This window comes from Ostrea edulis, chromosome 7 (assembly GCF_947568905.1).
Source record: "Ostrea edulis chromosome 7, xbOstEdul1.1, whole genome shotgun sequence".
Taxonomy (NCBI): Eukaryota; Metazoa; Mollusca; class Bivalvia; order Ostreida; family Ostreidae; genus Ostrea; species Ostrea edulis.
Window position 1 is genome coordinate 85701477 of NC_079170.1, and position 22456 is coordinate 85723932.

Consider the following 22456-nt stretch of genomic DNA (forward strand, 5'->3'; position numbering starts at 1 on the left):
CGAAGGTAATATTCATATTACATTGTGACCTTGAAATCGCCCCTTATTTGCACGTACAGTGGGTTATTTACACGTATAGTGGGCTATTTGCATAAATAAGCTCATCTGCCATAGCAAGTCAGGGCCGTAAATTAACCTTCAATTTGGAGGAGGCAGGAAATTAGGCGGGGGTCTGGGGGCCGCCCAGGCCCCCAGACGCTGAGCACATTTTGTGCACACTGAACACGTTTCGTGCAAAATCCTTGATTCTAGGGCCTTCTAAGATGTTACTTGACTAACTCATTCTAAAAGAAAGATTTGGAATGCTTTTTAAGGGAGGTATCATATTCTTAGTTATTGGAAACAACATAAATTCTAATGAACCTTAAATTTAAAATTTTTTTTTGGCTCAAAAGTTGGAGGAGGCAGCTGCCTCCTCTGCCTCCATGTAATTTACGGCCCTGTTGCAAGTTCATATGCAAACTGTGTACAAATGCGTGCTCAACTGACCAATTCCAAAACCGAGCTCTTTTGGAAGGTCTTTATCTAATGTGTTTCAACATTCCTCTCGTGTATGTCCAGCAACTGCAATTATTAGGAACCATTGGTGTCCCACGTGATCACGAACTGTTTCGATATACGCCCATGTGCAGAGTTATGCAGATTGACAGAAAATGAAATGTTTCTTCTACTACTGTCCAGGGCGTTCTACAATATACGAAACAGATAATGAAACCTTCCGCTTACTGTACCTACTACAGCTGACGAGGTTTCGCTAGGAGTAAACAAGAGTACCGTAGGACTGTATACTCCAGGTAGCTACTGATAGGCACGTAGCATGGTTTCTCGAAGTGAATCGAGGAGGTGGGGGAGGGGTAATGGCGAACTAAATGGTGAAAATATTAGGGGGCGCAGTCGGCACCCCCTAATATTTTCAAATTTAAGATAAATTTAGAAAAATGTAACGATAAAAGAAGCAATGATTTCTTCCACTCTCGGAAAAATAAAAGACAAAATCTTTTTATTTATTGAATTAATTTCATTGGGAGAACTTAGATCTACATTTTTTCCAAAACCCCATAAAATTTGCGTCATTTAACCTTATTAAAAATGATAGAAAATAGCCTTAAAACGACTACATAGGAGACATATTTCAAGCCCTATAAAATCTGTAAAATCCCCTGGCCCCCAGGCTTCGCCCTGGACCCACTGGGGGCCTCAAGTGGGCCCCCAGACCCCCTGCCTCATAAAGTTGCGCCCCCTAACCGCAATTCCTGGATCCGCCCTTGGGGTCACTTGGAGAAGAAGTATACTTCCCATTTGTCTGAAAATTGGAATTTAGGAGGAGGTTAATCCTTCAATATATGACAATGTATTCATTTCTCACATCAAACTTATCTTTAAAACTTCTTTAAAGTTGGCGAGGGGAAGCCAATATTAAAATATTTATGAAAATAACAGAAAACACAAGTGGTGTTGTACAAAAAGGAATAACTCTTTGTATATGTGAGGCACTTGTGCAGTTAAGGTATCACACCGGTAATTATTTTCACTATATATTACTATAGAGAGGAAAAAATCATTAAAAATCAGTTTACAAAATTGATGCCGAATAACGCAGTCAGACACGTTCTATGTTACCTATCTCGTCTGCCGACACCAGAAAAACAACACCCTACGCGGCATTTTCGAAAAAAAATTACCCGCAAACAAGACTACCCTCAAATCCACGTGTTTTTCACATGTGTGTAAACAGCCGGAGTGCACCTCAGGAAGTAGCCTCAGCTACCAACAGCAAATAGTTCCTTTGTATACACTTGATTATTTCTACAAATTACACAAAATTTCCTAATCAGGGGTACAAAAATTAAGAGAAAAGAAGAAGAGGAAATGAGAAAAATCGCGCAAGGAAAAAAAATATTTCTTTAAATATATGGAACTACAATTGACTCTAAGTTCATTTTGATTGGACAATTACCGGTGTGATACCTTAAGAGTGCGTACCAAAACGAAAGTACTTCCCAGCCTGGTGAATATCGAGGTGGGTGTCATGGGTTTCGTCTTTCATAGACATCCAAACTGAAAGGTAAATCATTCAAGTCTGATTTATTCATAATCATTAAATCAATATCCACACATCTCTGCTGTATTATACAGTATCTAGGAAATGCACAATTAGGGGTTCTTATCTACAGACTGTGGACAAAAGTATTGGCACGGGCGTTGGCGGCCATTTTGTTTATTGAAAACGCTTGACGGTAAACAAACGTATTTTTGGAGTGTCTGAACAGGACAAATAACTTGTAAATGCAAAACTATTGTAAATAAACAATTTGTTTCTATCAATAATCAATAAAAATAAATAAAAGAATGTCAAGTACCTTAATGTTTTCGTGATATACCCTCGGGCCCTTTGAATTTGGCGCACTCGTTGTGGAAGGGTGCATGGAGATTTTGTATAATTTACTCTAATTGAAGTCCAGATTTCCAGAACTTTCTGATACAGTTCATCACCAGAATCTAATTTACAAATCATGAAATGTGATATGAAGCTGTATTTTAATTACCAGCCAAATGTTTTCCACGGGGCATAAATCAGGTGATTGTGTGGGCCACTTCAGTGCTGGACTTTGTTTGTCCGTTTTGTAATTGGTTGAAAGACAAGATCAATGAACAGGTGTATGGTCATCCATAAACAGATAATTGTCATCTTGAAAGAGTTTTGCTGAACAGTTATCTACATATTTTTCAGAGTTATTCATGTTGCTGTATGTATTGACTCTGCAAAGAGCAATAACGCCATGACACGTACATGTAATGCATCCCCAAATATTTTACCAGTTTCGGGGGAAAATGCAGTCCGACAGTCAAGATTTAAATCACTTATTCTCCATATATATACTCGACAGTATTTTCCAAAGACAATCTGGCACTTGTCAAAAGAAATTACCATTTTCCTTTCATTTTCCACGGTCCAGTTTATTTTACCCGCACACCATTGCACACGTTTTACACGATTGACAACTCGGACCGTATTTTCTTGATACAAACACATATTTAGTATCCATTTCTGTCTTAAACATCGCCAAATAGTTTTCTTTGAAATATTTGCATTGTTATTTTCATTATATTTTTGTAACGTCCGACAGCGGTCTTTGTTTATCCAACTGTGTCTATCTAACAAGTCTCCGTTGTGCACGTGCACTCACTAGTTTCTTTCGTCCACTTCTTTGTTAATTTTCTGTTGTACCTCGCACTCGAAACTTATTCCAAGCACTATACACAGTTGATATAGGACTTCTTAATAATTTTCCAACTTCTCCGGAACTTTTACAGCCCTGAACTAATGCTATGATGTATTCTTAGCAGCCTATACTGAGTTACGATGTTTATAACCCATATTTTCTAATCACTACCTTGCATGTATAAACAGACTTGCAGACGAACACAAACATCATTACGTCACATAATTGACCTTCAACTTTTTAAATACATCATCGGTGAAAGGATAACTCATGTCTGTGCAAAGAGAGATAACCCGCAATGTATGATACTCGATAAACACGTTTGAAAAATGACGCGATCGTGCGAATACTTTTGTCCACAGTCTGCATATTGTTCTCAATCTATTTACAGATATATTGAGAACAAAATACATAAGCCCCTGTAGGCGGCCTACGGCCTGTGAGCTAGAATATCATGGACGAAAATATCATTAGTTGAATGAAGTTTATTTTGGAGGGATGCATTGTTTCAAGGGAGGTGCAAATTAATAAATGAATATATTCAATATTGCATGTACAAGTAATCAGAGTAACATTGAATTCCCCCCCCCCCCCCCGATAAAACCATTTATCAATTCATTACCAGCTCGTCATAGATATTGCGCTTTGATGACTTGTGCGTCATTGGTAAGAAAATGAGCAACTGGGACATAAACATCACCCCTTTTTTAAACTTTAAAATACATGGTGTATTTTTTAATAAAATAGCCCTTGCCCAGAATGCATCTATATTTATGAAAAGTAACTCTAGTATATTAAAACTTAACATTTTTTTAAAAAAACTCCATATTTAATCTATTTCACAAAATCCAAATTTTATATGTTTAAAGCTGTATGACCCGATGTTCATGTATTATTTTTGTACATAATTACTTTAAAGCAGATTAATTACTTTATAAAGTTATTAACTTTCCCTTAATTACATGCTTGAAAACATCTGCATGTAAAAGAAAACAGTGCGAATATTATTTAGAAAGTAAATATAGTGGCTACATATTTAAATCATCCCATAATAGACGTCTATAAATAGACCCAAGCGCATCAGGGGAATCCCAACATGATATATTAACTCATACGCAACTGTCTAGTTTTAAGGCTGAAAGAGCGTAAAACAACGAATTACTAAGAGGTATTTGATATTTTTATTTCTATTAAACTTATGGTACGGTACTGTTATAACAAAATACACAGCTTTATACAGATAAGACCACCGATGATCTGAAAGTTTGAACTGGTCACGTGACTGTCACTTGAAATGGCAGAGTGACGCGATTATTTGTAAACATCGATTTAAAATCAAATTATTTGGGTTAAAACAGGAGAAATAATTTATGATATGTCGTACAGTCTCATAACTACATGCGTGCGATGATTTAATAGCGTTTTTACAAGATGAGGAAAAAATATTGTAATTCGGACCATACAGCTTTAAAATATGTCGATTGATGCTTACCGGTAAAATATATTGGTCAAATTTGGCAAATTCAGTACCTGCATGTGCTCCCTCACATAGTTTGACAAGGTTTTTTTTCTTTTTTCTTGTTAGAATAATCCAATTCCTTTTGATTTTAGCATTTTAATCAGTGTTGTGGTTTGCAGTCGATTATAATTTGTATTCGATGCTATAATTTATAGTACGTATACTTAAGTAATGTTATCCCAGTAGAACAACTTTACGTGTCTTTAATTTGAAGAGTTCAACTAATGGAAATGATGAATATTAATTCAGGCGGTTTAGAGACCACCCAAGGTATCCATGAACCCAGGACGACGCCCTGCCTGATGAGGTCTGAAACCTCAGAAACTGCCAAATTTTCAAGTTTCAATGAAGTTTTCAGAATAGCTAGTAGACTTACAAAAAATATGTCTGAATTGTCAAGTGCTATGAATAGCAATGTAAACAAAATATATAGATTTTTTAAAATTCCATTCCATTTACTAGAATTTTTATATTTATAGAGAAAAAGTAGAGAATTTGTATGTATTTTGGTGTTATTTAAAGTTTTAAACATAAATTACTGATGCTCATATCAAGGACATGCAATTCTGTGACCTGTATAGATGACACAAAGTTCTGTGTTGCGGATATAAAACAAGAGTCCAATGGGCTACAACGCTCACCTGAGTCATCTTAACTCTACTGGGGTTTTTTTTCCTGAGAATAATTTTACCCTTTGTAATCCCATTACAAATTTTGACCACATATTGTGACCCCTATTAACCTCAGCAGCGAGACTGCTCTTAGATGGGCTGTATACAGTGTTGTGTTTGTTTTTCATGCAAATCTTAAAATTTTTACTTACTCACATTTCTTAAACGTATTGATATTTTAATTGTTATTTTTGATTTATAGGTATTAATTATTTGATATATTTTATGTTTTTAAATCTATGTCATTTACAGGTAGTTTTTAAAATCCTCTTCCGTGCTTGGGAATAAATTTGTATTTTGATTTGATGTTTTCCGCCACACTCAACAATTTTTCAGTTATATAGTGGCGCCCAGTTTTTGTTGGTGGAAGAGAGAATCCAGATACAATGCACCTGGGAAGAGACCACCGACCTTCCGAAAGTAAACTGGGAAACTTTCTCACTTACCGGCGCGAGCAGGATTCAAACCCGCGCTGACAGAGGTGAGAGGCCGTGTGATTTTGAGCGCGATGCTCTAACCACTCGGCCACCGAGGCCCCTAAAATTTGTATTATATTCAGTGCTTTATAAATCATGTATAATAAACAAAATAATAGATAACCTAAATCTGAGTAAACTGGAATCTACACTCTCTGAGGATACTTGAATATTATTATATGACTAATCATGGTCCTGTTTTTGAGAGGAAGATTTTCCCCATAAATCTCAATTTAAATCCCCTATTGTGAGCCCCACCCTATTCTAAAGGGGCCATGATTTGAGGAAATGTAAAACTGCATGTTCTACATTTAGATGACTATATGTATTGGTAATGCTGCTCTTAAGTGAAATTTTTTAAAGCATTGTTAGGAAGTGCAGATTTGATTTTTTTCCAATGTGTGGCCTCCAGGGGTAGGGTAGGGCCATAATAGGGGATCAAAGTTTTATATGGAAATATATAGCAAATAAAAATCTTTAAAAATCTTTTTCTCATAACCCAATAGACTATGATTAGTCATGTTAACAAACAAGCGGCCTCATGCCCCCCCCCCCCCCCCCAGAAAGGTGTAATTTCTTTGATTTTATGGAGAAAACTTTATAAATTATGCACTTTCTCAAATTGTAGAGTTGGGGAGGGGAAGGGGGTTATTTCTTTCCAAGTTATAATGCGATTAATACCAAGAATTTCAGTAGTACTCTGCTTTGAAAACAGCAAAGACGAAGAATTAAAAACACAATGAAAGCATGTGATATAATCAGGCACGTAATGTGCACTTTGTTTTTAAAAAAAATGGGAGGGGGGTTTAATTGAGACTTCATGATAATGCCTGAATATTCTTGACAAGTATTAAATTTAAAGAATAAATAAGTAAAAATCCAAACCTCTAGAGGGAATGTGACAAGGATTCATCTTTCAGTTCCAGTCATTGGTTAAATTTTACATTTCCACTACAATTCACAATGATTTTTTTAAGAGGGGGGAGGGGTATCTATAGATCGATCTCTGCACGTAAAAATATCCATCTTTGCATGTGATAATAAGAGGGGCAGACCCATTGTTGCTACGTGCCTGATAATTGTTTTTGTGCTCATTTGAGTAATTCAAGTGCATGAAGAGTTGTAAGTTGATGTACACAAAATTTAACTTTTGAAAGATTGAATCACACATGAAAAATATTTCAACAGAAATATTACACTACAGATACCAGTTCAAATCATTAACATGTTCCGTTTATTGGCACCTGGTGTACATTTAGCAATAAGTAATGTTGTTCTGTGTGAAGTGATAAATTGATGATGTACATGTAGGCGTTGGTTGCACGTGTGTTTTTTGGCTTAAATATGCTATTGCAGGTGTTTTGGTTGTCGAAAATATTGATAAAAATTAATAATGAAGAATTGCTGATATACTGAAGACACCCTGGTTCTGTTCTAAAGAAGTCGAGGACTAGTTAATATTTACATACTTTGTTATGTCATGTCATGACCACATTGCTTGCGAGAAAACCACACAAGGGACACATAATCTAGTAGATGTAATATTATTACCAGTGAGTAAAATATTATTGTTCAGTTATGCCCTCTGTAATCAGGGGGAAATAACTCACATAGCATTGTGAAAACTGTAGGCCATTGTTCATCATATTCTCAGGTACTGCAGATTCAATTCCCTTCAAATTGCAGGGATCACCGTGTACAACCCCACATTTAGGGGTGCGGAATAGTGACCTTACGGGGTACGGAATTCGAAGCGTGTTTTACTAGACAAGTTGACATATTTAGCTTGGTTACAGCTATAGAGATAAAACTAGTCTTATATTAACATACAACGGAACACAGTGATGTCCCCGCTTACTCTTACTCGTCTCCCACCTCGCAGTTCGTGTTAGAAATAGGTGAACACTCCATCAATATTCGGCAACCACACGTAAGGATGCAAATATACTGCCACTCCACATCATATTTAACTAATACGCATGGTTTCTGCACATAATGCTGTAGAAGATACTTCTATGATTTCCGAAATTTCACGTCAAATAAACGGTGAAAATGGTTATTAAGGAAATATAAATTATTTTCAAAAATACACATGGATTACAGCAATGAATTTAACAGACATTATACCTATGTTTTCTTTTTACGTTCTTTTAAATTACCACACACAAAAGTTTCTTATTACAAAACGCTATTAATATTTGGTATTAAACACAGTAACCCTTTATCCATAACCACGTATTTTCATGCATATACGAATGGATCTAATGTAAAATGAATAATGTTATTTAAATTTTGATTGTGAAAATTCAACATGTATAAAATATATTTATCTATTTATTATCTATAAATGTGTATAATCCAGTTGTTGGTTGTCTTTAAACGAAAGAAGAAATGGTTTCAATACGAAATTGGCCTGGTACTTTTCTAAAATATGAAATTGTTGAACCCACTACTATCATGTCTTTTTTTGTTTGGCCAATCGCTCTTGGATCACCCCTAAAAAGAGAATTTAGCATTGTAAAGTCTATATCCAACATTCCAAAACCTCTTTGTAACTGGCCTGTGTCACATATTGCTACTATTTTAGGTCACCTGAGTCGTTAGTCGTCGTCCGTTAGCAATTTTACATGTTTAACTTCTTGAAAGCTACAAGGCCAATTGTTACCATTTTTTGGTGTGGAACTTCTTTAGGATAAGAGGAAGTAAATTGTGAAATTTATTATCTTAGCTCCCAAAATTCCCACAACAAATGCCAAATTTTCAAAAATCTTCTTCTTTACTCCCACACATGTGTGAGAAAAAACAAATGCATGGTTGATGTACATGAAGCCTTTAACGGCCCCTTAGTCAGGGGTTCAGTCTCTAGGGTGGGGCAAGTTTAGCCATATATTATAGCTATGTTAAATCTTTAAAAAATCTTCTCTACTCTCAGTCCTGATTGAGAAAAAATAAATGCAAGGTTGTGATGTCCATGAACATGGCCCCTGGATTAGGGGTATAGGCCCTAGGGTGGGGCCAATATAGCTCTCTAGTGAAAACGTATCAATTTTATATTCCTTCTTTACTCTCAGACATACGAGAGGAAAAGCAAAATGTATGGCCTATGTAAAGGCTTTGTTACTCCCGTTAGGGCCTGTGGGGCTCTTGTCTAAAGAGTAAAATCAGACCGTCTCCAAAAACAGCGAGTGCACTAGTGTGATTAATATGAATTCCTCTATTGCAATCTGGAACTTTAACAACAACAATCCCACCCCCACTCTTTAGGCCAAAATGAAATATGTGTGTTTCCTATTTCACTCCTAAATATATTTAGGAAGGGTTGTTAGGTAAAAAATTTATTTCATTAAAACATTTTATTTTTAAATCTTAGTTTTTGATACGCTTTCAATACAGGTATAGATCTATATACATTACAAATACTTTTCACACATTTTGAAGATCAATTAATAGTAGTTTTAATGTAAATCAGAGAAACTCGAATGCAAAAAGAAAAAAAATTCCAAATTCAGGATTTCTGTTTTCTTTCATATACGTATATTATCAATAAATTATTTAGGATCGGTAGAGCCTCTGTGGCCGATTGGTTAGAGCATCGCGCTCAAAGTCACACGGCCTCTCACCTCTGTCGGTGCGGGTTCGAATCCCACTCGCACCGATAAGTGAGAAAGTTTCCCAGTTTACTTTCGGAAGGTCGGTGGTCTCTTCCCAGTTACATTGTATCTGGGTTCTCTCTTCCACCAATAAAAACTGGGCGCCACCAAATAACTGAAAAATTGTTGAGCGTGGCGGAAAACACCAATCAATCAATCATGTTTAGGATCGGCAGCAAAAGGGTAGATAGGATCGGGAAACCGGAAACACACATACATTTTATTTTGGTCTTAATAGAAACATGTAGATCATGCAAATTGTGACTGGATTTTGGTGTAAACACTATCTTTTTCAGTTGTAATTTTATAAAGACAAGTGTTTATTCCCTGTTTGTTGCTATCATATTTTGGCCATATTGCCCTCTGCAGCCTTTTAAATTTTGGTGTACGTGTATGTTGTAACTTTCTTTTCGGTAGGTGTAACCAGCGTTTACTGTTTCTTCATGTCATCATCCTGCAGCTCACTAGTAAAATCAATTATAACTGAACTAAGAGATTAAATTAAATTTCAAGCCTGAATATCACAAACAACAAAGTAAATTTTAATCAGTAAAGTTTGCAACTCTATGATATTCTCATTTACATATATTAAATATTTTATCATGTAAATACAGTGAAATATCTTTTCCGTGACAATAATACAATACACATTGCCCAAAAACAATGTCCCTTTTCTTAGATGATGTCAGTTTTGAAACCCAATTTTGGAACATCTTGATGATATAAGAACATAACAAATAATTCTCTGATCAGAAATGTTAATATACTGACTGCATTTATATACATGTACAAACGACATTTCAAATCAAAGAATGATTACATCGCAAAGATGGTTTGATATTAATCTTAAATCCAAATGACACTCTTAAACTCATCACATTATGATTGGTTCATTGCCCCCCTACCTCCACTGAAAGCTGTACCCCCTAGTGGCACACACTAAAATTGAAGTTTTCACCGTTTATTTGACGTGAAATTTCGGAAATCATAGAAGTATCTGCTACAGCGTTATGTGCAGAAACCATGCATATTAGTTATATGATGTGGAGTGGCAGTATAATTGAAAAGTTTGCCAAATATCGATCAAATTTGCATCCTTACGTGTGGTTGCCGAATATTGTTGAAGTGTTCACCTATTTCTAACACGAACTGCGAGGTGGAAGACGAGTAAGAGTAAGCGGTCCGGGACATCACTGTGTTCCGTCGTATGTTAATATAAGACTAGTTTTATCTCTATAGCTGTAACCAAGCTAAATATGTCAACTTGTTTAGTAAAACACACTTCGAATTCCGTACCCCATAGGGTCACTATTCCGCACCCCTAAATGTGGGGTTGTACATGGTGGGGATAGACATTAACTTTTCTTAATTCTTACTTGCCCTTCGGGCAAGTAAACTTAAAGTTTTACTTATCTTATTGAAAAACTTAGTTGTCTGAAATATTCTAGACTATAGTAATCCTGTCAACCAGTAACTCTTATCTCTCTCTGTCAATTGGTGATACAGAGATGTCAACCACCCCGATTTGGGTGGAGTTTCTCCAATTTTTCAACGGAAAATCTGCTCTCCGACTTCAGTACCTTAAAACTCCGATCTGTAAAAAAAATCCGGATTTTTTTCGTTCTTGGTCCGGTTTTTATTAAAATGTTAGAATTTTGATCCGTATCGTTGAGATGCATAATGTATAGTATGAATTAGCGTAATAAGAAACGTTTAAGTGATGCAGATTAAAAGCACATTTTCCCCAGATCTCATCAAACTAGTGTAACCCCACCATAAGTCTCATGTGTCTGTCCAAAGTCAGGAATTGTGGTCATAGGTTTGTCTTTGTGTGAAATGTTTATGTTACATGTATATTTTTGTAATATTTAGGTGAGAGCAGTATAATTTTACATATACATGTTTTATTTATTTGGGACAATTTAGAGGTTTTCACAAGGAGTGAAATTCCACCCTTGTTGAAAGCCTTGTGGAGACCTCTAAATTTTAAAATTCCCTCTTTTTCTCATGGATGGAGTGCAGTCTCTTGGACACTTACCCCATATCTTTTCATTTTCATATCTGTAATGTATATTTTTGCATGTTGAAGAGGGATTTTTACATGATAAAAAGCCTTCTAAAAATGCTATTTTCCGTATTTTTTCGGGGGCCTGTGGCCCTCTGAACCCCTGCCCGGGGCTTCGCCCCTGGACCCCTAGGCGGGCCCCAAACCCCCGGCCTTAGTTTCTACTCCTCTTTTTAATCAATCGGGGTTGGCATTTCTGGTGATACAGTACGGTCTACTAGAATGGGCTTTCGCTATAATCTAAGGATTTGGTAAAGAAAACAGCAATATATGGAGTTGGACTTTACATTCTAATATTTGATATACTAATCACATTTCCTACTTAAATAATCACTTGCCCCATCGGGAAGTTGGTATTGAGTTTCACTTGTCCGAACTGGGTTTTCACTTGCCTCGGGCAATCGGACAACCGTTAATGTCAATCCCTGATTATTGTGTGTGCGAGTCAGACAAGGCCCCCAGACTTTGGACAAAGAGACCATGTCCTAATTTGCTCCCTAGAAAACATATTGGTTAACAATAAACTTCTAATTTGTAGTGTAATACTTTTTAACTCACCTGAACCAAAGGCTCAAGTGAGCTTTTCTGATAAAAACTTGTCCGTTGTCTATTGGCGGCATTGTAAACTTTTCACATTTTCAACTTCTTCTCAAGAACAGCTTGGCCAATTTCAACCAAACTTGCCATAAAGCATCCTTGGGTGAAGGGCTTTCAAGTTTGTTCAAATGAAGGGCCATGTCCCTTTCAAAGGGGAGATAATCACAAAACTGCAAAAATAGGGTGGGGCCATTTAAAAATCTTCTTCTCAAGAACCACTGGGCCAGAAAAGCTGAAATTTACATGAAAGCTTCCTGACATAATGCAGATTCAAGTTTATTCAACTCATGGCCCCCGGGGGTTGGATGGGGCCACAATAGGGGATCAAAGTTTTTCATACAAATATATACGGAAAATCTTTAAAAATCTTCTTCTCAAGAACCACTGAGCCAGAAAAACTGATTTTTACATGAAAGCTTCTGACATATTTCAGATTTCAGTTTGTTAAAATCATGACCCCCAGGGGTAGGATGGGGCCACAAGGGGGGATCAAAGTTTTGCATACAAATATATAGGGAAAATCTTTAAATATGAGCCAAGGTGACTCAGGTGAGCGATATGGCCCTTGGGCCTCTTCTTATAGATTTAGTGTTAACATTTTTTTTAAAATACATATTTTGCTTATGTAAAACTTTCTTCATTTGTACTGAGAATTAAAGACAGGTAATGATTGTGCCAAAAATATTAATCTAACTGTTCATGGTGTTGGTCAGTTTTTAGTGCTTTTATAGATAATATTTGTATTTGATAATTGACCTTGCATTAACTTTGTGAATCTGACACTTTTAGGTACTGGGTGTTGTTGAAATTAAGTGCATCTCTTACATCTTACATGTATGCACATTTTAATATTTAAAAATCTTAATAAGGACAAATGGCAATGATGAGACATGTGTATATGCAAGCACTCTAATGTAGTTCAGATTCAATTAAGTTTTTTTTTCAAATCTTGGCCCCAGAGGCTAGGATTGGGTCATTATTATATCAATATGCAAATATTCCGAAGTTGTGTAGACACAGCACCCCCCCCCCCCCCCCCCCTCTGCAACAACAAAAAAAAATCATAGACTCTGGGTCTAGTTAGGGCAGGGATCAGAAATAAAATATTATGATGTACATGAATATCAACAAAACAATCCAAAGAAAAGTCCCATCCTTTAGAACAGAGCAGCAATACCTTGTTAATAACACGGCTATATATGCATTCCTATGCTGCTGTGTGGAGTCAAATTTGGTTAAGTCATTACAATGTGGGGCTAGGAGTGGGGGTCATGATATGGGGTCAAAATTTTCCGTGGGAATAAAGATCGAGAGTAACAAATTCTTTAAAAGTCTTCTGATAAAGAACAGTACAGAGTCGATGTCACTCAGGTGAGCATTGATGCCCATGGGCCTCTTATTTTTGCAAACTGATGTGGAAGCACCTGGGTACATGTATTAAAATAAGTGATTAAATGAAAATGATGCTGCTTGTTTTGTATTTGGTTTAAACTAATGGAGGAGCGGGGGTTTATAATAATGTTCATACTGCCAATCATAGGATACTTTGTTCTGGCTACATGTAGATATCATGAGAAGAGTTATAGAGGCTGCAATACCCCCCCCCCCCCCCCCCCCCCCCCCCCCACACACACACACATCCCCAACCCAACCCCCTCCAATCGAACAATCTTTAACAAAAATGTTATTTCAGTTCCAGCTTATGTTCTACAATTTCCTGTTTTTAGGTTATAAAGGTACCATCTCTGATTGCATCCCTCCTCTAAAAACTCTAGATCCATGCCTAAGTAATACACAGCACAAAATATTGTCTTTCAATCACATTTATTCAATAATGTTACCACCTAATTTCCATGAATAAATATAATCATTGATTGTTTTATTACAGTGAGGCAGATAATGGCCACGCCCAACCCCCAGGCACAGGAGGTCATCACCTGTGACCTTTGTGTCAAGCCTACCCAGCAGTTCTGTAACAGTTGTCAACTCAGTTTGTGTGTGGACTGTGTTAATAAACATGTGGACAAGCTCAAGTACCAACAACATGACATCGTTCATTTCAAAGACAGAAAGATACAACTTGTTTTTCCTGAGTGTGAACTTCACACAAACCAGAGATGTGAGGCTCACTGCCAACAATGTGATGTTCCAGTTTGCCTGAAGTGCATGCTTGGTCCTCATAATGGACACAAATATGAAGATATGTCTGATATCTTTAACAGCAAGAAAAATGATATTGAAAAGGAAATCAAAGAAATTGAATCCACCATTATTCCACAGTACAACAAGAAAAATGAAGAAACAGAAAGCAAACTATCATTTATAATGGCCAAATTTGATGAACTGGACAAAGAAAAAGAAAAGCACAGGAAATCCTGGCACCAAGAAGTCGACACCATTTTCAATCATCTCGGTTCTTTGATGAAGTCCATAAAAGAGAATCTCCTGGCTGCTCTAAACTCCCACCAATCCAAAATAAAAAATCATATTCCAGACATGACCCAAACAGTTCAACAAAACAAAAAAATTCTGAAGTCCAACAATGTGTCTGCAGTCACTAACTTCAAATCCAAACTTGAGGAATACAGGAACATGCCTTCTAATATTGATGTCAAACTGCCATCACTCAAAACCAACACAGTCCAAGGGAGAGAACTCAGCCTGGAATTAGGAGAATACAAGGCTAGCCTGACACAGACAACACTGTCCAGTCTGACAGAGGAAGTCTCCTATTTATCTTTACAAAAGCTGTTAAAGCAAGCCAAATCAATTACAACCATTCCTACTGGAGTTAATCCTCTACTCTATGTTGCCTGTGTGGGAGTGGATGAAGCCTGGGTTAGTGGTGACGATAAAACCATAAGACGTGTTGACATACACGGGTCTGTACGGGACACTGTCACCACGACATGTGTAACCAGGCCTAATGACATCACAGTGACCAGACAGGGAGAACTGGTATACAGTGATGTTAACAATAGAACTGTGAACATTGTCAGACACGGGAGAACAGAGACACTGATAACCACACCACAGGGCTGGCATCCAGACAGACTATGCTGTACTAAGTCAGGGGACATCCTGGTCAGTATGCGTACTACTGATAAAAGCCAACGTAAAATTGTCCGTTATCAGGGACACACAGTGAAACAGGAAATAGATAGAGATGAAGATGGAGAACCAATCTATAAAAGAGGGAAATACAGACTGTATGTGGTGGAGAACAACAATGGAGACATCTGTGCCTCTGATAGTAATGCTGACACCGTGGTCGTGGTGAACAAGTCAGGAAGAGTCCGATTCCGATACTACGGAACACCAGCCAGGAGGAAGAAGTCATTTTATCCTAGACATATAGTGACAGACTCCATGAGTCAGATCATTGTGACAGATCACAACAATGACTGTCTACACATCCTGGATCAGAACGGACAGTTCCTGAGATGTGTGGACAATTGTGGACTAGATAAACCTGTAGGACTGAGTGTGGACAGTGAGGGGAGGTTGTGGGTAGGGTTATATCAATCAGGAGAAGTGAAAGTGATTCAGTACATGAAATAAACACATGATATCACATACAGACATCAGATAATGACAGAGTTCACACAGTGCTCTTGATACATACATGTTTTAGTGATATTTACACAACAGTATATTCATTCATTGTTTCTTTCATTTTGTAAATTAGAACATTGATAATTTTAATCTAAGGTGTTAAAATGACTATTCAATCTTGTTTTATTCTGGATATGTCTACCTACAGTCCAGGGAAGTACATGCACATACACAAGTGGTACATGTTTGTGAAATTGTCATTATAGTCACTTAGCCCATGTAAGTATGCATCCTATCATCATCGCTAATGAGTAAAAAGAAGAGTATATCCTATCGTCATGGTGCATTTGACGTGTTTTTTCACAATTCCCTGTGTAATGAAGTGTGGCGTGTGGTGGAACATGAACCTGGACGTTATGTTGAAGACCAGCGAAGACCAGCCCTCCTTGATCTGTAAATGTGAAAATACACGGATAAAATTGATTAAAGAGAACCATGGGCCTCATGATATGTTTGATTGTTCCTTGTTTTATTTCCTGTTTTAGAACTTTGTAGTCATGTAGTGACATCATCAGGTTTAGCTGGAGGGTCTCGTGTGGGGGACCACTTCTTGTATATTCTATAATGCTTTAATTCTAGCTGTATCTTGATTTTTATATGAAAAGAAATTCCAATATCATTGTTTGTAATGGGACATCATGAAATTGCATTTCTACACTTCAAGAAGGAAACATTATTTCAATATAATTCCAATGATAAATGTTTTTGATATGAAATGATAAGATAAAAGTTTATTTCAAAATAATATCAACTCCAAATCTGTTGTTAAAATGTGCATTTATGATAGTGTATGTAACTTTAGTCATAATCAGTAATAAAATTGAAAGTAAATTCAAGATTATTTAATTTGTTCCAGAAAAGGAGGGAGAGAAAAGGGGGATAGAAGGGAGGGAGAGATAAAGAGGAGAGAGAGAGTGAACGGACAAAAAAGGAGGCGGAGAGAAAAGGGATAGAAGGTACGAAGAGATAATGAGAGAAAGGACAGAAAAAAGAGGAGGTAAAGAAAAAATTAAGAGGCCAGAGAAAAGGGGTAGGAAGAGATAAAGAGGAGAGAGAGAAAGGACAGAAAAAGGAGATAAAGAAAAGAGAGGAGAGAAAAGGAGATAAAAGGTAGGGAGAGAGAAAGGACAGAAGGAGATAGAGAAAAGGGGGATAGAAGAGAGGGAGAGATAATTTATACATGTAACACACACCCTACCAAGGCTCATTTATTATCAACCTTTGTCTCAAGATGCATCCAAAACAGACTTTGTGATTGAGGGTGAACATTTTCCCTTCATCTAAAAGAGAACTAATCTTGATGATATTTTGTTTGAAAAACATGTTCTTAAATGGATAAAAAGTTATAGAATAATTTTAAGAAGGGTTTATGTCCATTACATCAGATCACTTACCAATCAAAGCGATTTTTAATTTCGAAATTCTAAAACACTCTTTAAGAAATTCTCAATCAAAATTACCCGCATGGCACAAGGCTACCCCTGGATCTGTAGTAGAATATAGAAATCTTGTTCAGAACAACTTGCGAGATTTATTTCACACTGTACTCAGAGAAGACAAAGACATTGACGATTTCGGTAATGAGCTATCGTTAATACTGTTATCTTGTGCTGAATCGTCTATTCCGTTCTCGTCATATAATCGGCTATTGGTACTTTGCGGAACGGAACCGATTGTGGGGTACCTTTAGGGGGAATCCACTGTAAAAAAAAAAGTTGGTTGTAAAAAGAAAATACTGGACTTTAAACTTCTAGCTATATACATAATTGTGTCCACTGATGCTGGCCTAAGAAAGTAGAGAGTTGTAAAAGAGAATACCGCGATTTAAAGTTTTATTTTTTAAATATACAATTGTGTTCAATCATCTGAGCTTTACTTCTGCGTTGATATTTATAGTTAATGTATAAACTATGCTTAATTTTCGATTTGCATTTATTACTGATATAAAATGGATATTTTCTGCGCTGATTCCGTTCCGCAAAATACCAATATCCGTGTGGATATTGGTATTTAACGGAACGGAACGAAACATCGAAATTCAAGTGTTTTTTCTACAAGTGCAAGTAGTCTGTTATTATTCAAGTGTTCTCATTCTTTTTAATCGCATCTTAAGACACCGAATTCTCTCATTTCTTTTTCTTTTGTATTTTGTTTTTTCGGGGAGGGGGGGGGGGTGAAAATAATGCCACGTTATTTTCTCCTGTTTTAGTTGAAGCTTTCTTTTTCAACGGTTTATTATTTGATCACTCTGAAAGTCAGAGGAATTGTTAATTTCAAAAATCAATATATATATATATATATATCTATAGATATATATATATATATATATATATATATATATATATATATATACGAATAGATAATCGGGGTCCATATAAAATTTTCTGTATTCCAATAATGATGGAAAATGAAAAGCTCACAAGAAAGGGACTGAAACTTTTCGAGGATACACACAAGTTGAAATAGTTGCTAGTATTATAAGATTCCGTTCCGTTTCGCTAAATACCAATATCCGTGTGGATATTAGTATTTAACGGAACGGAACGAAACATGGAAATTCAAGTGTTATTCTACACGTGCAAGTAGTCTGTTATTATTTAAGTGTTCTCATTCTTTTTAATCGCATCTTAAGACACTGAATTCTCTTTTTGCTTTTTTTGTGTGGGTTTTTTCGGGGATGGGTTTTTTTGTGTGTGTAAATTAATGCCATGTTCTTTTCTCCTGTTCTTGTTGAAGCTTTCTTTTTCATCTTTTTATTATTTGATCACTTTGAAAGTCAGAGGAATTGTTAATTTGAAAAATCAATATACATATAGATATATATAGGATTCCGTTCCGTTAATACCAATAGCCGTGTGGATATTAGTACTTACGGAACGGAACGAAACATCGAAATGGAAGTGTTATTCTACATCTACAATTAGACTCTTGCTATTCAATTATGCTCAGTCTTTTTAATTGTACAGAATCTTAAGACAACGAATAATAAAAAAACTTCCTAAGGGGGTGGGGGGTGGAAATAACTGCTTTCACACACATTCATGTGTTTTTTGAACATGTCTGAAATTTTTGATTGCAATTTACTTCGGTTTTGAAGATGCACTTTAACACGTGTTGAATCGCATCTTAAGATACCGAATTCCCTCTTTTCTTTTTCTTGTGTTTTTTTTGGGGGGGGGGTGATTTTTTTTTTTTAATTTAAATTTTTTTTTTTTGGTAAATTAGTGCCACGTTATTTTCTTCTGTTTTTGTAGAAGCTTTAATTTTCATCAGTTTATTATTTGATCACTCTGAGAGTCAGAGGAATTGTTAATTTGAAAAATCAATATGCATATAGATATATATAGGATTCCGTTCCGTTCCGCTAAATACCAATAGCCGTGTGGATATTAGTACTTAACGGAACGGAATGAAACGAAACATCGAAATGGAAGTGTTATTCTACACCTACAATTAGTCTCTTGTTATTCAAATATGCTCATTCTTTTTAATCGTACAGGATCTTAAGACACCGCATTATCTTTTTTTTCCCTATGGGGGTGGGGGTGGGGTGGAAATAACTCCTTTCACACACATACATGTGTTTTTGAACATTCCTGAAATTTTTGATTGCAATTTGTTTCGGCTTTGAAGACGCATTTTCACACGTGTTCAATCGCATCTTCAGACACAGAATTCTATTTTCTTTTTCTTTTGGGTTTTTTTTTTTTTTTTTTTTTTTTGCAAATTAATTCCACGTTATTTTCTCCTGTTTTTGTTGAAGCTTTCATTTTCATCGGATTATTATTTGATCACTCTGAAAGTCAGAGGAATTGTTAATTTGAAAAATCAATATACATATAGATATATATAGGATTCCGTTCCGTTCCGCTAAATACCAATAGCCGTGTGGATATTAGTACTTAACGGAACGGAACGAAAAGGAATCGAAATGGAAGTGTTATTCTACACCTACAATTAGTCTCTTGTTATTCAATTATGCTCATTCTTTTTAATCGTACAGAATCTTAAGACACCAAATTATCTATTTTTTCCTAAGGGGGTGGGGGTTGAAATAACTGCTTTCACACAAATGGATGTGTTTTTGAACATGCCAGAAATTTTTGATTGCAATTTGTTTCGGTTTTGAAGAGGCATTTTCACACGTGTTCAAGTGTTTAAGACACCGAATTCCTTCTTTTCTTTTCTTTTTGGGGGGGGGGGGGGTCGGGTGTTTTTGTAAATGAAGGCCACATTTTCTTCTGACATAACTGATGAATCATCTGTTGTGTACAAAAAGTGATGAATTTTCCACCATTTTTGAAAAGTACAATCATCGAAGAATGTATTAGGTAACAAGTCTTATAATTGACATTACTGTATAAAGAGAAAAATTCCCACGAAGGATTTGCCCTGGACCCACTGGGGGCCTCTAGGCGGTCCCAGCCTCCTGTCTCTTAAAGTTGCCCCCCCTCCTCCAACCGTAATTCCTGGATCCGCCCCTGGTACTAATATATAAAATTCAGTAACAAAATAAAGGAGAGGTGAACATGATGATTAAGAAGCATTGCTACCACTTAAAACAAACTTTAAAAACGGAATTAAATAAAAATGACAAACGAATTTAAAACGATTACTGCTAAGGGTTTAATGCCTGACCCAAAAATATCACATAGTTTTCATCAACAACAACAACACCCCCCCCCCCCCCCCACCCCCCCAAACTCTATTTGATGAATGGTTAAAAAAATGATAATCAGTGTATGAAAATTAATGTCGGATGATATGAACTTACAAGGGTTTTTAAAAACCTTCTCACCCTAACTATTTGAATTTAGATTTTTATCTGACATTGATCATCTTTACCTCTACCCTAAAAGAGTTCAACCTCTCTCTCTCTCTCTCTCTCTCTCTCTCTCTCTCTCTCTACCTCTCTCTTACACACACACACACACACACACACACACACACACACACACATATATATATATATATATATATATATTGTATAAATGAGACATGCGTTGATATGGAGACGTCACCATTGCCGGTGAAGGGCTGCAAAACTTTGGCCTATACCCAGCGCTTACGGGCTTTGAACAGGGAGGGATTTTTATCGTGCCACACCTGCTGTGACACGGAACCTCGTTTGTTTGCGGTCTAATCCGAAGGACCGCCCTATTCAATCGCCTCTTACGACAAGCAAGGTGTACTGAGGACCCATTCTTACCCGGATCCTCGCGGTATAGATTTCTGTACTCTTTATATAATGACATCTTGTCTGCTTTTGTAATGCTCAACATTAAATGCTATACAGAAAGTCCCGCGGGTGTCTGGGTTAGAAAAGGCCTCAGTACCCCTTACTTGTCGTAAGAGGCAACTAAATGGGGTGGTCCTTCGGATGAGATCGCAAAAACCGAGGCCCCGTGTCACAGCAGGTGTGGCACGATAAAGATCCCCCTGCTCAAAGGCCGAGCATAGGCCTAAAGAGCTAGGTACGTTAGGAAGCAAAATCGGCCCTGTCTACAAATTTGATCAAATTAAACACATAAGATGTCCACAATATGCCATTGTCAGAACACATTAATTTTTCCCTATGTCTTTTGTCATTTTCTTGTAAGCGTTAGTTAAATATAGCGTTGTTTCTAACAAAAAACCGCACATAACGTCATGACGTCGACGTTTATGAACAACGTTTTGGAAGGCAAAACAAGAACTACTTCGAATTATCCGACCCTAAACGGAATAGAAAGAAAATCTACAAAATAAAAGATAAGGGTGTTTAGTTTGAACCGCGGAATTAAGAACTAGGCTAGACCATGTTTTTATAACCTATCATTACCAATTATTGCCGAAAAAGTGCGAATTTTGCCACAAAGAGAATCAATGTGAGCTATTACCTATGCATATAGTCAACAGTTTTTTTATTTTTCATTTTTCATGAATTCTTTTTAAAACATATTTTGCGCTTGGTGTACGTTTCATGGGTCTTCCATATTTGATGACATTTACAAATTTTGTCATACCCTTTTACCCATGCGAAAAATACATTATAAGGAATTAAGTGACTGGAATTAAAATAATGTCGGTTTCCCTTAAATGTCGTTTGTATATTTAACAAGTTGAATTCTTTTAATAGAAAATAGAAAGTGTATTTCCCCTTTCTCATACCGCGGGTATTAAGGAATCACACTGGTACATGTAATTGTGCAATCAAAATCAAGATGAACTTAGTGATTGTATTTTAGTTTCGCATATTTAAAAGAATTTTTCTTACATGCGCGATTTTCAATCTAATTAGTATTAGATCTGCGTTTTGGCTATATTTAGATCTAAAACTTCATAGTTATTTCGGATTTCAAACATTTCGGTTGAGCATCACTGAAGAGACATTATTTGTCGAAATGCGCATCTGGTACATCAAAATTGGTACCGTATAAGTTTTACATTATGACCCCTGGGTCGAGGCCTCTGCTGGTGGACTGTTAGTCCCCGAGGGTCTCTACAGCCCAGTAGCTAAGTACTTCGTTACTAGCTTGAAAATACGGATGTATATTTAATTGCTGTTATAAAATTTAGAAATTCATTTCAAAATTAAGGATTATCTCCCTCATGCATAGCTCTTATCCTTGGACGAATTTGGCTCCACTTGTTTGGCAC

The 22456-nt window shown here is 36.4% G+C and overlaps 2 protein-coding genes across 2 annotated transcripts in view; both read left to right on the top strand.

Moving 5' to 3' along the window:
* Nucleotides 1-22456, top strand: part of LOC125653998 (serine/threonine-protein phosphatase 6 regulatory ankyrin repeat subunit B-like) — a 1068599-nt gene that overhangs the window by 493355 nt on the left and 552788 nt on the right. The gene's annotated exons all lie outside the window — the stretch shown is intronic.
* LOC125657116 (uncharacterized) lies at nt 1943-16648 on the top strand. The gene is made up of 2 exons (XM_048887772.2): nt 1943-2065; nt 14091-16648. The coding sequence occupies exon 2, from the start codon at nt 14102-14104 to the stop codon at nt 15761-15763; it is 1662 nt and encodes a 553-aa protein (XP_048743729.2). The 5' UTR covers nt 1943-2065; nt 14091-14101; the 3' UTR covers nt 15764-16648.